At 49.7% G+C, this 15368-nt stretch overlaps 1 protein-coding gene across 1 annotated transcript in view; it reads right to left on the reverse strand.

The window, feature by feature from the left end:
- Nucleotides 1-15368, reverse strand: part of LOC119397319 (probable thiopurine S-methyltransferase) — a 59659-nt gene that overhangs the window by 20764 nt on the left and 23527 nt on the right. The window contains exons 4-5 of the mRNA XM_037664750.1: nt 14347-14399; nt 13821-13895 (exon numbers count right to left, since the gene is read on the reverse strand). Coding sequence (XP_037520678.1) covers nt 13821-13895; nt 14347-14399 — 128 coding nt within the window. The remainder of the gene's footprint in view (nt 1-13820; nt 13896-14346; nt 14400-15368) is intronic.

Consider the following 15368-nt stretch of genomic DNA (forward strand, 5'->3'; position numbering starts at 1 on the left):
GAATTCGCGTTGTGCGACGCTTGTTGCTTATTTTACACTTCTACCACGCTATATTGCATATGCTAATGTGGTTCATTCTCGACATGTAGCCTGTATAGGACCTTTTTGCAAAGCAGTTTCAAGCACCGGCATGGCTAAGAGGTTGAATACTGGGCTCCCACGCAGAGGGCCCGGGTTCGAACCTCGTGCATTCCTAGAATTTCGTTTTTTTTTCTTATTTCGAGCGATACTGGTTACGGACACCGGCGGCGGCGGACAACTACGGCGCCAAAACGGCCGGTGAAATGATCTCATAACAGCTTTCGCTGTAAAAAAAATAACGGCTACCTTTTGCGGTTGCACCACGAGTCAAGGAACTTGCAGTTGCATCAGCACCGACGGTAAGAATACACGCAACCACAGCAAAGTAACACACCATATACACAGACCGCTCGCGCTACAAAACCTAACACCCACTACCCGGTAAATATAGCCACGGTATCTTGACCTGCCAGTTAGTTCCGATGCGAAAATTCCTATTCTGCGAAATCTTACAATTACACATTCACAGAGCACATGCAAATTATGGTGGGCGTCTAGGTGACCATAAAACACACGGATCTGTTAGTCTACAGACGTAAAATCTGCAACGCTTTTAACAGCGGAGACGTGTAATCCGGGCGTAATATGTCTGCTAAATCCGAAAACTATCATCATAATGAACCGGCACGTGCTCTCTTCGTTCTCTTCTTCATTATCTGCTTGGCTACCGGAACACGTGCGCAGATTTGTCCGGCATGAAGATAGAAGGCGAGAGAACGAGTATAAAGAAAGAGAGAGAAAGAAAGAAATAAAATGAACGAGAGAAATAGAGTGAAAGGAAAGAAAAATATAGAGAAGAAGACAGAAAGACAGAGAAAGAAAGACAGAAAGATAGGGAAGAAAAAGAGAAAAAGATAGAAGGCCAGATAACCGGTACAGAGAGAGAGACAGAAACAGAAAAATAGAAAGAAAGAAAAGGGAAAAAAAAGGTAATAAAACTATAAACAGAGAGAGAAAGGGATAGAAAGAAACATACATAAAAGATATAGAAAAAAAAGAGATACATCAAGCATATCCATGTAGAGTACAACATTGAAGGAGTGTGAAAGGGATGTGAGGGTGAGGCAGACACGCAGCCTGGAGCTAGGCCTATTTGTTCGACAGAAAGTGTTTCCATGGCGAAACCAAAAATTACTTGCCCTTGCCCGGGAATATAGAAGGCGCTTAATTGTTGGAAGCAAATGATAACAATGTTGAATGCAGCACAAGAGGCGAGTTAATCCGCGATGGAAAGCTATTTTTTGACACCGCAGTAAAGCTAGCGCGTCTGCACCAGAAAGAATGCTTTCCAACCAAATAATCTCCACCAAGAAGTACTATACAGAGTCAGTTACGGAAACAGGAGTGACAAATAAAAAGGGGGGGTGGAGGGAGGGTGTAAGGGAATCAGGTGCCTACTTACGAGCGTGCGGGAAAAAAAATGTGGGACGCTTTCTCTACCGAAATTCTCACGCTCTGTCTCAACAACATGTCTGCGAGACGAACGTGAGCCATTTTATGGCAGCAATTCTCAAAGATTGAACTGACACATTCGGGACCACAATTTTATTGGACAACAAAGCACCGAAACACGGATGCTTTCATGCTACGGCTGCAATAACTTTCGTCGCCTACAAGTGCCAACATGATCGTGTGCATTCAAAGACCACCGATATGGCAGATCGAAAGCATGAGAACAAGAAGCGACGGATTAATTCGCACAATGACGGAGCGTCTCACCTTTCCCAACAAACGGCGGCGATCCATTGCTTCCGTCGCTCTTTGTCATCTCGCGGTAAATGAGTAAAACCGTGTTGCGGGCAAGTTTTTGTAGCTGTTTGAACACCCCACCGCACAGCAATTATTATTAGACATCCCTCGAAGTTTCAGCCACCACACATACGACAAACGTTGCATATTTCCTTACGGAAACGCGAACAACGCGGTAACACACGTACAACGACGTAAGTAACAACGACGGTTGTCTGCTTACTTTCCCCATGGCCTTCGAGATTGCGCGCCGGCGGGTTTCTCTATGGCCGTCCCAATCGCGCGGAAAGAGTGGTATTTCAGAGGTGGGCTTGGCCCGCTCCATCTCCGCACCGCGGCGCTCGCTACTGAGGGTCGGAAAGGCTGCCGCGCTGTTGACGCGGCATGCGTGAGGCAGTAAAAAATGGGTTAGCGCTTTTATATAACCTCCCACTGATTTGGAAACCTTAGGTCAATGTGTACGAGAGGCAAAGTGTATGCTGGGGTCTATTTTTTTCTCAAATACGCTTTTTTTGTAGATATGCACCTTCTATGTTACCGCATTTAGAAGAGCGATGCCTCCTCAGTATATCTGCATGTGCTGGAAACGCAACACCAGTAATGTTGGTCATACAAAGAGCACAAAAACGGATTTGCATGTAGCATGGTGCGTGCACAGCGGCTACACCGAAATTCGCTCTACTTCTCCAAGAACGCCTGCTACGCAACCACGCAAAGTAACCGCGCGAACGCCGCCGCATGAGCGTGTTACAAAGAAATAAGGTCGAGCGCACGCTGGAGCGCTAACCGAGCCGACCAAGCTCGGCACTCGGCATCAGGAGTTGGCATGCTTTCACCTCGCGATCTCGCCGTCGCCGCTGGGTCTGGCGCGACAGCTGCGCTCGCGTAGCGCACAATGCTTCGCACTCGCCCGCGAGGCTTCCCCAGTTTCCCTTTCCAAATACCTGCTGTCGCACCACAGAAGCAAGAGACAGGAAGGAGGGTGGAGGCGGTCACCATAAGTCTAGACTGAACGTGCTGTGACGGCTCCGTACAGGCTACAGGCACGTTTTATTCATTTATGGTGGCCCATTTGCATTGCTAGTTTTACGGTGTTTAGCAGATATGTTGGGCGTTGTGAAAACGAACGTCGCACTCTTTCGCTTTTTCTGACAAATTGCAGCATGTCTTCAAAGTTGGTGTACCTAATATAAAACACTGGGCGTTACATAGCAGTCACAATTTGCGCTTTTTTTTTTCCGTTGTCCTCTAGGGTGAGTACTTAGTTTTCCTTTGGAAGGATGCCGTTCTGTTGCATATGCCACCCTTTAGATGCAGTCGAGAGTACAGTAAACGTAGATGATATTGATATTACCATTGCGCCACCAAAAGATATGCAGAATAGAGAGGACGAAAAAGGAGACGATGACAACTCAGGCACTTTCACTGTGAACAACATGTAGTAAACGTAGGTCGGCTAATCAAATATTGCAACAATATTCAGGCAAAAATACTTATGACCCTCCTGCAATGACATGACCAGGGCACTCAGTTACATTGAGCGTTTCTCCCGAGACCGCAACCATGCTTGTGTCGCTGCCTGTGTCATCGGGCCCCTGCCCGATGACACAGGCAGTGGACGAAGGGTGGTGAGGTTCGAAAAGGCGCCTGTGGGGTCGGACGGGTTAATGCATCGTCGAACCCGTCGCATTTCATACCAAAGTCCCCTTTTCCAAGCTTTCGGTGTATGCAGACAGACAGACATAGAACTTTATTGGGTCCTGAGAAACGCTACTCCTAGAGCAACGCCGCGGGCCGTTCCCACGTGAGGACGGGGAGGCCTAGCCTCACCGCCGCATCATGGGCTCTCTGGACAACCCGTAGTTGTGGTAAAAACTCTCAAATTCGTAAGGCAGAATCCCAATCCTGTTCTGTGAGCCGACTTATGCCCCGTAACGAGGGCCACCGCCAGAGCATATGTTCAACGTTACTGATCTCCCCGCAGTCAGGGCAGCTAGACTCGAAAGCCCCTGAAGAGACGATGCTGAGGAAAGATAGACTAGGATAAGACTAGTCTGTAGCATTCTAAACGTGATGGCCTGAGGTCTAGACAACTTGCGGTGCGGAAAACTTGCGGAGGAGGAAAAGACCACCTACTCAACTGGTAGTGTTTAGTGACTTCATTGAAAGTAAGTAAAGCGTCCCTAAACACCGCACAGTCAACCTGCGGACCTACGTCCACCCCAGCGCGGAGGGTTAGTGCGCGCGCCCGGTAGTGAGCAGTGTCGTTGACGTTTGCGAAGGAGTCCAGTCGGGGTTCGAGATGTGCAGGAAACCAGGTAATGGTATGTGGGGAAAGTGTCCTATTTTCAAGTATTTTGAATGCTTCGGCAGAGATTGAACCAGAGGCAAAAGCCCTGACCGCCGACTTGGTGTCGGTGAAGATTTGCGACCTACTGTCGTCCAAAAGGGCAAGGGCTATAGCCACCTGCTCGGCTCTCAAGGGAGTAGAGTCCCTAAGCGATCCAGCATTTATAGTAGAACCCATGTGATTGACGGAGACAACAGCAAACCTAGCCGAGTGATCGTACTGAGAGGCGCCGACAAAACACACTGAACTAGAATCGTTCCTGATGTTCTTAAGAAGCGTGATGGCCCTCGCCCTGCGCCTGCCTACGTTGTGCTGTGGATGGACGTTCCGTGGGAAGGGAGAGACATGAATGGCAGTAGGCTGTTCATCTGGAAGCTAAAGACGGCGCTCCTCTACGAGCGAAGGACTGAGATCTAGGACGGACAGAATCTGCTTACCAGCCGGCGTAGACGACAGACGCACCAGCTGTGCAGTTTTTTGGGCTTCAATGATCTCTTCTAGGGTGTTGTGGACACCCAGCTGCATGAGCCGTTCAGTGCTGGTCCGCTCGGGGATGCCCAGCACCCTCTTTATGCTCTTCCTGATCAACGTTTCCAGCTTCTTCTTTTCGAATCCGTACCATGCGTGCATAGCAGCAACATATGTAATGTGACTCATCAGGAATGCGTGAAAGAGCCTCAGGAGATTGTCCTCTCTGAGTCCCCCCCCCCCCTTCTGTTCGAAACCCTATTAACCAACCTGATCATGTTCTCGGTCTTGGTGGAAATCTTGGCAATGATCCGCCCATTGTACCCGTTGGACTGAATTACCATGCCCAGTGTAAGGACCGAGTGGTGGTTCGTCACGTTTGCGAGTGCGTGGCTCAACGGAACAGGCGACAAGAGAATACGCACGAATGAGTTTGGATCAACATTTATAGGGACAAGGTATGCTAGGGACGATCACGGAGAACAAGCACAGAGATAAACACACATAAATTAATATGAACGTCCTAACCGCGGAATGTCCGATCGAGGGTACAGAAAAAACATCTCACGACTTGTAGATGTTGGAGGGTCAGTCCACATGCGGCGACGAGTGTCGTTGAACGCAAGCCCAGGCACGCAGGTGACACGTCCCGTGTGTTTCACGGCAGGAAGACAAGGCCTCCGTAAGGCCTCCCGTTTGATCACGGCCTTGCGCCGTCCCAGGTGGCGACGGTGTTCAGGAACTCGTGACGCCTGCCCGCCGACACAGCAGGAGCCGCGCCCTGTACCGGTAGCCTCAGGCAGGTAGCTCGGCTCCCTAGGTCTCACCGAGAACAGGCAGGAGGAGCTCCCCGGACAGCGCCCTGGTCCGGCACGTCCTCGCTGGAGCCACCGCCAACGCCCGCAACACCAGGCAAGCACCAGTCCTCGCTGAGCACGGCCACGACAAACTTCTCGGACAGCGCCCTGGTCCGGCGTGTCCTTCGGCTTGCTTCGCTCAGCCCTCTGCGCGTTCCACACGCGCCTCTCTTCTTTCTCGTCCTCTTTTCTTGTCCCGCCGCCGCGTGTGCCACCTGTCCATGGCTCGCCTTCATGTCGCCGTCGTCTTCATTCTCATAAGTCCGCACAAAATTTCTCAAAATTCACTTGAAGGTTTCCAAACACACAAATGTCCCTTACAAATTTCGTCCATTCATTACACCCAGCAATCTAATAGCAGCCACCCTGGGAATGGGGGTGCCACTGCCAGTGTGAAGTACTATGTCCACCTCTGATAAAGGCTTCCAGTCCTTCGGCTTAGCTCCCTTTCTGTTGGGCCTGTATAAAAGCAGTTCCGATTTATTCGAAGAGCGTCTCAGCCCGGTGCCGGCGAGGAAGAGCTCCGTCTGATCGATTGCTTCTTGGAGGGCAGTCTCGACCTCTCCTTCGCTGCTTCCGGGACACCATATGGTAATGTCATCAGCGTAAAGCGTGTGGTTGATGCCATTGACTTGACATAGTAGTTTGGACAACTTGCACATGACAATGTTAAAGAGAAGCGGGGATATCACCGCCCCTTGCGTCGTGCCTTTGGGGCCCAGTGCGAAGGGAGCGGACTTCAGGTCCCCGATATTGAGCGTGGCATTCCTGGATTCGAGAAAGGAGCTGACGTATCTGTGAAAAGTTTCTCCCAGCCCAAGCTCTGAAATGGAGTTTAGGATGTGCGCGTGAGAGATGTTATCGTATGCCTTTTGCAAATCAAGACCTGTGATGCCCCTAACGTCTCTCGTGTTCACGTCTATGATCTTATGTTTGATTAGCTTCATCGTGTCCTGCGTCGACAAGGACGGACGGAACCCAACCATGTTGTAGGGGAAAAGACCCTTCTTCTCGATGTACTCAGAGATGCGGTTGTGAATAACGTGTTCCGCCACCTTGCCGACGCGGGACATGAGGGATATGGGCCTAAGATTGGCTAGACCCGGAGGGCGCCCCGGTTTGGGGATTAAGACGACCGAGGCCATTTTCCAGGAGTCTGGAACAGAACCTTGCTCCCATATCCGATTGATTTCATCACTAAGGAACTTGATGGATTCGTCTTCCAGATTCCTGAGGGCTCTGTTAGAGATGCCATACGGCCCTGGAGCCGATCTTCCATTGAGGTTTTGAAGAACCTCCCAGACGTCTTGGCGTTAAAGGGCTCACCGAGCTCAGGGCAAGGGAGCGCTGTGTAGGACGGATAGTCAGAACAGCTCGAGGAGCCAACAGGTAGGTATCTGCGAGCCAATCCGTCCAGTATGGCGTCTTCAGATTCAGACTGTCTGGCCGCATGGAGAATTTTAGCAATGGCTTGCCGTTGATTAGTCTTGGAATTCGACTCGTTCAAGAGGTGTTTTAGCAAATTCCACTTGGCACCTATTCCCATTTGGCCATCAACAGAATTGCACACCTCATCCCACTGCTGTCTGGCGAGGGTCTGGCAGTGGTCCTCGATGGAAAGGTTAAGTTCTGCAGTCTTCTTGCGGAGCCGACGAATAAGCCTCTGCGCCTTTAACCTATTCAGTAACGATTTCGTGGCCTCTAGGAGGTGCGCGAGGCGGCTGTCCATCTTGTCAGTTTTGAAATCCGTGTTGACCGTTTTGTCGCCTCATTCACGCCTCCCTTGAGCTGTGCGGCCCATTGTTCCAGGCTGGGCGTGAGCCTTGAGCGTGTGCCCGTTCTTTTCTAACATTCCGGAAGTGATCCCAATCCGTGACAGCAAATTCTTTTAGGGGTTTACCCTTTACGATGATGTGAGAAGCTGGGATATTATGATCGCTCCCCAGATCCACGTGCAAGTTGTGCAAAGCAGCAGATTCAACATTTTTAACGAAGGTAAGATCTGGTGTGGTGTCCCTCGAGCAACAGGTACCCATCCTGGTTGAGAAGGCTGGGTCCGTGGCAAGGGTGAGGTCCAGGTTAGCCGTTACTTGCCACGAGTCGTCGCCTTTACTGGAGGACCGCAGATAACCCCACGCCTGATGAGGAGCATTGAAGTCACCAGCGACCACAAGCGGGGAGACACCCGCCCTGCCGGCAGCCGTACACAAGAGCGTCGCGAACCTCTGTCTCGAGTACCTTGGCGAACTATAAATGTGAAGGATGAAAACGCTACACTTTACCTTACCCCCCGGAATAATTTCGACGAGTGAGTGTTCCACCTTACTGGTGTCCATAGAAAGATCATGCGTGACGAAGGTGCATCCCTTAGAGACGAGCGTGCAAATGCCTCTCCATCCGTCTCCATAAAGAGCGTGCGATTTGTAACCCGGTAGAACAACCGAATCCGAAGGCGTCTCCTAAAGCAAAATGTCGTGTGGCTTCTCAGAATGAGAACGAATGAACTGCTGAAGGACCGCCCTCTTGCGGTAGAACCCCCAGCAGTTCCACTGCCAAATCCAGAACTCTTTAGGCTGACCCTCCATGGCTAGGCTCGAAAGATTTGCATTTGGTATTGAACGCGTTGATCTTAGCGTCCAGTGTACAGACGTTAACGTCCAATGCAGTGACCTTAGCGTCCAGAGCGTTAAACTTGTCAGCTAAGCTATCGACCTTAACATTAACCATTGCTACTGTGTTGCTAAGCGATTTGAACATATCTCTGATCTCCGTCGTAAAACTGTCTAGCCCCTCGTCATGCGCGAGCCTCGTCAAAGCCTTATTTTTGGCTGGACGAACAGGACACGGCGCCTCCATAGGGACTTCCACGGGTGTTTCCACGCTAGTGACTTGAGGAGGTTGAGGAACCTCGCTCTTGTTGTTATTAGCCTTCCTAAGATCAGCCATCTCTGCCCGAAGTTGCTCGATTGCCGCTTTTAGTGCGGCGTTCTCTCTTTCCAACTGAATTATTCTATCATTGTTTTGCTCTGGTGGCGTGCCCCGGTTACCTTTTTCGAGGATCCCTTGACGCGGTCGGCCCACTCGGTCTCCGTGGCAGCAGGCTTCTGGATACGAACGGCCGGGCCCCTGGACCGGGAACGGCTCCTGGACCGAGAACGGCTTTTGGACCGGGAACAGCCCCTGGCCGCACCTCCATTGGTGCCTCGGGACGTGCTTCTAGACCTGGACTTGTCTGCCGGTTCGGACGGCCCACCTTTCGGAGGAAAGTTCTTCTCAAAGTCGCGTCGCTCCTTTCTTCTCTGTCTGACGATTTAAGGCACTTCGAATCTCTGCCTACAGCTTCTGTCGGCCGTGGGTTGAGGCCCTCCACAGAAGGCGCACTTTGGCGAGCAAACGTGCTGGTCGCCAGGGGAGCTGGTTCCGCAACCCCGGCAGATCGCATTCTCCGGAGTGGGGCACACGTCGGCTCTGTGCCCGGGTGGACCGCAGGCATAGCAGACATCCGTCTGCCTTCGGTAGAGGGTGCACCTGATCATGCTGGGACCACACATGACGTAATTTGGGACTTTAAGTCCTTTGAAAAGGATAACGACCGTGGTGGAATTCTTGATTCGCCTCACTTCGAGAACATTGGGATTCCTTGGCTGAATAATCAGTCTTCTGAGCCCTTCGTGATCAAATCCATATCGATGTTTCTGATTATGCCCTTGCATGTGTTGTCGGGCGCAGCGATGTATGAGCTGACATCGTAGCCTGTTTGACCAACGGTGATGGCCTCCAAACTTGCGTAGGCCCTGGCGTTGGCTCGCGATGGCGTGCTAATCACAACAATGTTTTGCATAGCATTAGGACAAATGATGTCTTCCGTGGTATCCGCAGCAGGGAGACCAGCCGCCGTCGTGAGGGCTTGAGCAATCCTGAGATTACTGGTATTCTTACCGTTTAGGCCTCCCCGGGGCCAAATGATGACTCGAAAGTGCTCCCTTGGCAGGCGAGGCAGCCTCGACGCGTCGGCGAGGCGTTTCTTCACGTTGGCGGGAGATTGGAAGCCGACGTTCTTGCCATATGGTGGGCCGTTAACTGGAACGCCCGCCGCAGGCAGAGACTCGTTAGTTGATATGCGCTTCGAAAGCTCCGTTGTCCACCCAGCACACTGAAATCCTTCGGGGGAAATGTCCTCCCCTTGCACGGTGACTTGCATAGCCATCGTGAGTCGCAGAAACGAGCTAAACCTAACGTAGGGCTTAGCTAAGCCTAACTTAGGCTTAACAAGCCGAGGCCTGGTCGAGCGAAAAGTTCCTCCAAAAGTCGGAAAAGGTCCACTCACAGTCACAATATCGGTATCCACGTGGTTCTCACGTCTTTAGGCGTGGACTGGAGCAAAAGGCACCAAACACATAGCTAAATTACCGACGGAAAGCTTTTGTACAAGCGGGAGCCGATGTTTAGACGTCCGCATTAGTCGGCGCCCCCCGGCGTTCCTCGGTGTACACAGTGCCTTGGGCTGTCTCCCTCGGTGGACGGTCTTTGGCAATAAGTAGAGAACATGTGTTCGTATGCTTGTGAGTCACTCGGATGCCTTCTTTTCTGAGAATACGGGCGATGGTTTCGCTGACGCCTCAGACATATGACAGAGTTTGGTATTCCTGTTGTGGTGTTGATTCACGGGCCGGACGTTGAATTTCTCGGCGAGCGTTGCCGTGCTTTTAGAATAAACGTTCTGCGGTAGCTGTTCGTACTGAGTGCTTTGACTGGCGTTTTTATTTCATTTGTTGAAATGCGCGCGCCGCTACATGTACTTGTGCCTATACACTCTTGCGTTAATGACCGACTGGACAAATACAAATTGGGGGGGGGGGGGGGTAGGGTTGTCCTGGTTACCCCCTTGCCTACGTTTGTGGTGAGAGAAGGCAAAGGGGGAGAGCAACGCAACCAGCTCCTCTGCTTCGTCAGTCTTCCCACCACTAGTGCATAGCTGTCCCAGTTTTTTTTTATTATTGAATTCCAATTACCAGCTGTCAGTCTGTCATATGGGGCCTAAGAAAAGCTGCAGCCTTTTGACAGAAATCTACAAACCATGAGTCACCCATGTGCGATGTACGTGAAGACAAGAGACAGCCTTTCTGTCAGCCCCTGTCACCTCCGAGTGGGCAATTGGAACGCCCATTCTGCAGAGGGTCTGCACAGCCAGGGTAGCCGTAGGATGCAGTATCTCTGCAGACAATCTGCACACTAGCGTGACTGGTGATCTTAAGCGACGTCATCGTTTGTACACACACACACACACACACACACACACACACACACACACACACACATATATATATATATATATATATATATATATATATATATATATATATATATATATATATATATATATATATATGTGTGTGTGTGTGTGTGTGTGTGTGTGTGTGTGTGGATAGAGGAGGAAAGAGGTTACAGGGTGATATTATATACATCAAGGGGACAAGGGGTGACAGAAATTCTGCGACTTGACTTCACGTAATCTGCGCCTGGGTGGCTCACGGTCAGTAGAATTTCTGTAGCAAGGCCGCATAAATTACAAATTCCTAATTGGGTTAAACAAGGACACTCTTCAAGTTTGCCACTCGTGCATTGCAGGTCTGCATGTCTCTCAGGCCGCGCATGATCTTGGGCCAACCACGTCAGACCCTGCAACCGCCGCAACGTGTCGCCCTGCAGAGCAAAGCCGGCTGCTCGCACGATCAAAGACGTGGATAGGTCTGTACTTCCATTTGGTTGAAATGCTGCCGCTGTGCCGGCAATTGAACTTGCGCCCTGGAATTTAGCACGCATCTACGTTGGACGCCGCTGCTTCTTCACCGGCAGTATTATTCCCCGACACGCTGCGTGCATTAGCTTATCAGCATTACTTTAATTGTTTATTTATTTATTTATTTACTTGTTGTACACGCAAGGTAGCAACACTTGTCATAGTGGTGGGGCATGAGAGACATTTACAACCTCTACAAAGAGCACTTCATGAAAGGGAAGTATTACGAGAAAAAAATTACACAGAATGGTGAAGGTGGCGATGTAAAGGTTATGCGGCAACGGGCGCATATACAAAAAAAAACATGGTTCATCCCTCTGTCATAGGAATCGGTATATCACGAAAGTAAAACGTGTTTTCACAGACGTAGTTGAGAGTTTGTTGTGCATTGTTTCGCCCCGAGGGCGAAGGAATGAATGCTATAGCAACAAGTTGTAATGTCACGCGATGAACGGCAAGCAGCTCGAAATTTCGAACGCATTGCTCAAGCAGAAAGGACGCACGGAACGAACATACATAGGATGGGCGTGAAATAACAACTGTCACAGCTCGACAGTAAAAGCGCGCTGGTCAAATACAAAGGAGGACGCACGAAACGAACGCACAAGTATACACAGGATGAGCGCGAATTGTCCGAGTTGTAACTTGTTTGTTTGTGAGCAGCGCGCTCCTTTCGCAAAAGCGGCCGCTGCAGTGAGCGAAATGACCTTTGTGCCCTCTGTAAATTGAACGCAAACTTGCGGTGAGAGGGCAAGACGTACAAGATAAGCGCGCGCGCAGGAGCGACCACGCGCTGTAGAGGCACACGCTCATCTCAATGCGGGGGGCGACGACATTCAAAGCGCGCTCTTCGAGCCCTTCGCGCCATCTCGCTAGTGATAACGAAAACACGCTGATGTACCGCGATCTCTGAGTACTGCCACTGGCGAATGGTGTATATAAATAGCACGCCGTTAGTATGACGAAGAACGTGCCGTTTGTGGCGGAGTCGTTTCGCGCTGCGCGCTGGGGATCGAGAGGTCGTAAGTTCGATTCCAGGTGATGGAACTTTTAAATGTGAATGTATTTCTTAGTCGGGCTATGTGAGGCGTCCGGCGTTGTCCGAGCGCCGGCAGGTGTTATCTCTCCGCTCTCACTCCCCCTCCCATAGCAACAGCTGCGAGAGCGCGCGCTTATCCTCGCCCCTAGCAACCAGAGCATGTGGTGCGAGAGAGTGTAGGAGAGGGTAGGTGCAGTGCTTCGGGCTCCTTCTCTCGCCGTTCGCTTTCTCTCCTCCCTGCGCCCCACTCTCCCGTCCGCTCGCGCCTCACTCTCGACCGTTCGCTGGCTGGGCGCCTCTCCAGAACATCTGAAAATGTGTGCTCGAGACGCCGCTGTGAAACGCCAAGGGCGACCACAAGGCTGAGGTTATGGCCGTCAGGTACAATGACAACACAAACAGGTGCTGATGAATGTGTAAATAAATGGTTACTGTACAAATCCTCGTCTCGTCATTAATTTACGCCATTAAATTTACTACGCCGTGTACTCTCGGCGCAAGAAATGCATTCGCATTTCCTCACGATTCCCTTCAGGGAGGTGGGGGCATTTTTTTCTTCCAGTTTCTTCTTCGCCATATGTTAGTCTTTATAATTTACAACGTCATATCCGCGACGGAAATGCGTCAGTGGAGCCGTGGTGGACCCCGGCATAAAACACTTTCGTGTTAAAAGAATCAATCAAAACATCATCTTAGTCACACTGCCGAGTTTATCAGGTCTACCGCAACTGGAAGTTGACGCGGGCAAGCAAACGCTATGCACTAAAAGAATTCCGATGAGGAAGAGAAAAAATGTCGTCATGTTTGCTCTCCGATCACAAACTTTACAAATATGATCAAGACAAGACGATATGAAGGCCGCAGGCGGCGTCCAACATTTGTTTAGGCATGAAGTTGGAATAATTGATATTTTTATCCATCGCCATTAGAAATATCTTACTCCGTAGACGACGGACTTCGCATATTTGGCAGAAACAGGCCGCCGTGCTCGTTTCTATGTTTGTAGATTGTTCCGTTTAATTTTCAGTGTCGCTGTACGATCGTTTCTTGCATGTCTTTCGCTTAATTAAGACATAAATTCGCAGGCAGAGCAAGAAAACCTGCATTCCTGTAAAGCTGTCGTATAGTGTACGTGCGATAAAATTTATTCTGATTTAATTATAAAGGTCCTAAGCGCTATGCTGCGTTGCAAATCGCCATTTTGTACACTTGTGCAAACAAAATAGGTTTCGAAGATGTTTTTAAGAACTATGCAGAAGGCAAAGTTTACACGGAAGTCTATAGAAGCAGCAATAAAAATTATAACAGCAACCAGCAAGGTTGATCACATTCGTGAAACAGCCGCCCAATAGCAGAAGCGTCGCGACCTCACCATAAACACCCCGTCATGGCCACGCACCAAAGCCCATTCTTTCGCCCAAAGCCATCATTAACTTACACCTTAATGTACGTATCATAAAAGCATTTATTGTTTACCTGGCGCGGTCTTCCACTCCTATGACTGTAAATCCAGATCGATCCCAAACAATGTCGAAAACACCAGCGCATTCCCTGCGGAGGGAAGGTAAACGAAAAAGGATCACAAAAACTGGATCAGGCGTGCGAGGAAACACGGAGCACAGACACAGTGTAATCTGGAGGTACGGCTTCCTAAGATCACGCCGTCAACAGGTTGAGAACGCTTGCAGCATGTACTGAGAATACAAGGTATTGTTACAAATGCGCACATTATTCAAACACCATCGGATGTGACAGTACTACGTTGCGAACGACAGTGCTGTTTTGCACTGAGGACGCATTGTCGTTTATAAGCATAAATGATCGTGACAAACAAGCCATTTCAACATGTAAACGCTCATCCAGCCTATGAAAGCATCCGCGTTAACTTGGCCATGCAAAAAACCTATTGAGTGTCCGCATTTCGACCACAACTTTCTCGTAGTTAAGCGCGTGTGGTAATAATGCTCGCATAGACGTTTTAGGAAGACTAATTGCACTTTACCTTTTGAAGTCAAAGATGTCGCAGACAAAGACTTGTAGTCGGTGGTCTGTTGTCTACGCGAGAATGGAATAAAACAAACTTGTCAAGTTTCTTTCTGATACAACACAATTATGTCAAGTTGAACGGAATTCCCATCTGGTCATCATGTTTGGCAAGGATGCCAGTTAGGCTGAAATGACGTGCACAGCCGCACTCCTCACAGCGCTCGGCAATATGCGATTAACCATCGGTACGTACACCTGCCTCATGCTCACTTCATCTCGCATTCAAGCATCTCCGGTATGGTCTATATAGACAGAGCCATATGACAGCGCTGCTCTGAAACCCTGTAGTACAGTTGATTTCTTGTGTTCTATGCTTAACACCGCAGGCCATCACCTTATTTTGCTTTTAGGGGCGAAGCTCCTCTTAGTCTAACCTTGTCACGTCTCCGTTGTCCGGCGTAACCACCTTTGCAAACTGCCCACTACTGCGTCTTTGCAAACATCCCACTACGACCCATTACCCATCCATCACTTCACCGACCATGAAGCCGTTATAATGAAGGTGGAACAGAAGCCACGTCTAGCTACCACTTACGAATAATAAAATTTCTTGCATAAATATATACAGTGTTTGTCACGTCTTTGATGATGTACTGCGCTATCGCTTTGATTACTGCTGTGCAATACCACTGAAGATTTCAAGGTGTAACCATGATTGCTTCAGGAGCTTCGCCCATGCTCTTCATCATCCACCCGTGGATATGCTGTGAATTTTTTCTTGCATCTGCTTTTTTGCTTGCACTTTCTCGAACTCCTCCTCTTGTTCGGCACAGTAAAAAGCGACTTTCACACCGTATATGCCACCTACGTATTTCAGTCAATGCGGCAGCGTGAACGCATGGTACTTCCCCTACATTTGTGTTTTTTTTTCAAGACGTTCTCTTTTATTTGCCGCGCTCTTCTCTGTTTTTAATGCTCGAATTATCTTTTCACGTGCTCTGGTCAAAACAATATCTGTGAAACCCGCACTTCTAATCC

The sequence above is a fragment of the Rhipicephalus sanguineus genome, chromosome 6, assembly GCF_013339695.2.
Source record: "Rhipicephalus sanguineus isolate Rsan-2018 chromosome 6, BIME_Rsan_1.4, whole genome shotgun sequence".
Lineage (NCBI taxonomy): Eukaryota > Metazoa > Arthropoda > Arachnida > Ixodida > Ixodidae > Rhipicephalus > Rhipicephalus sanguineus.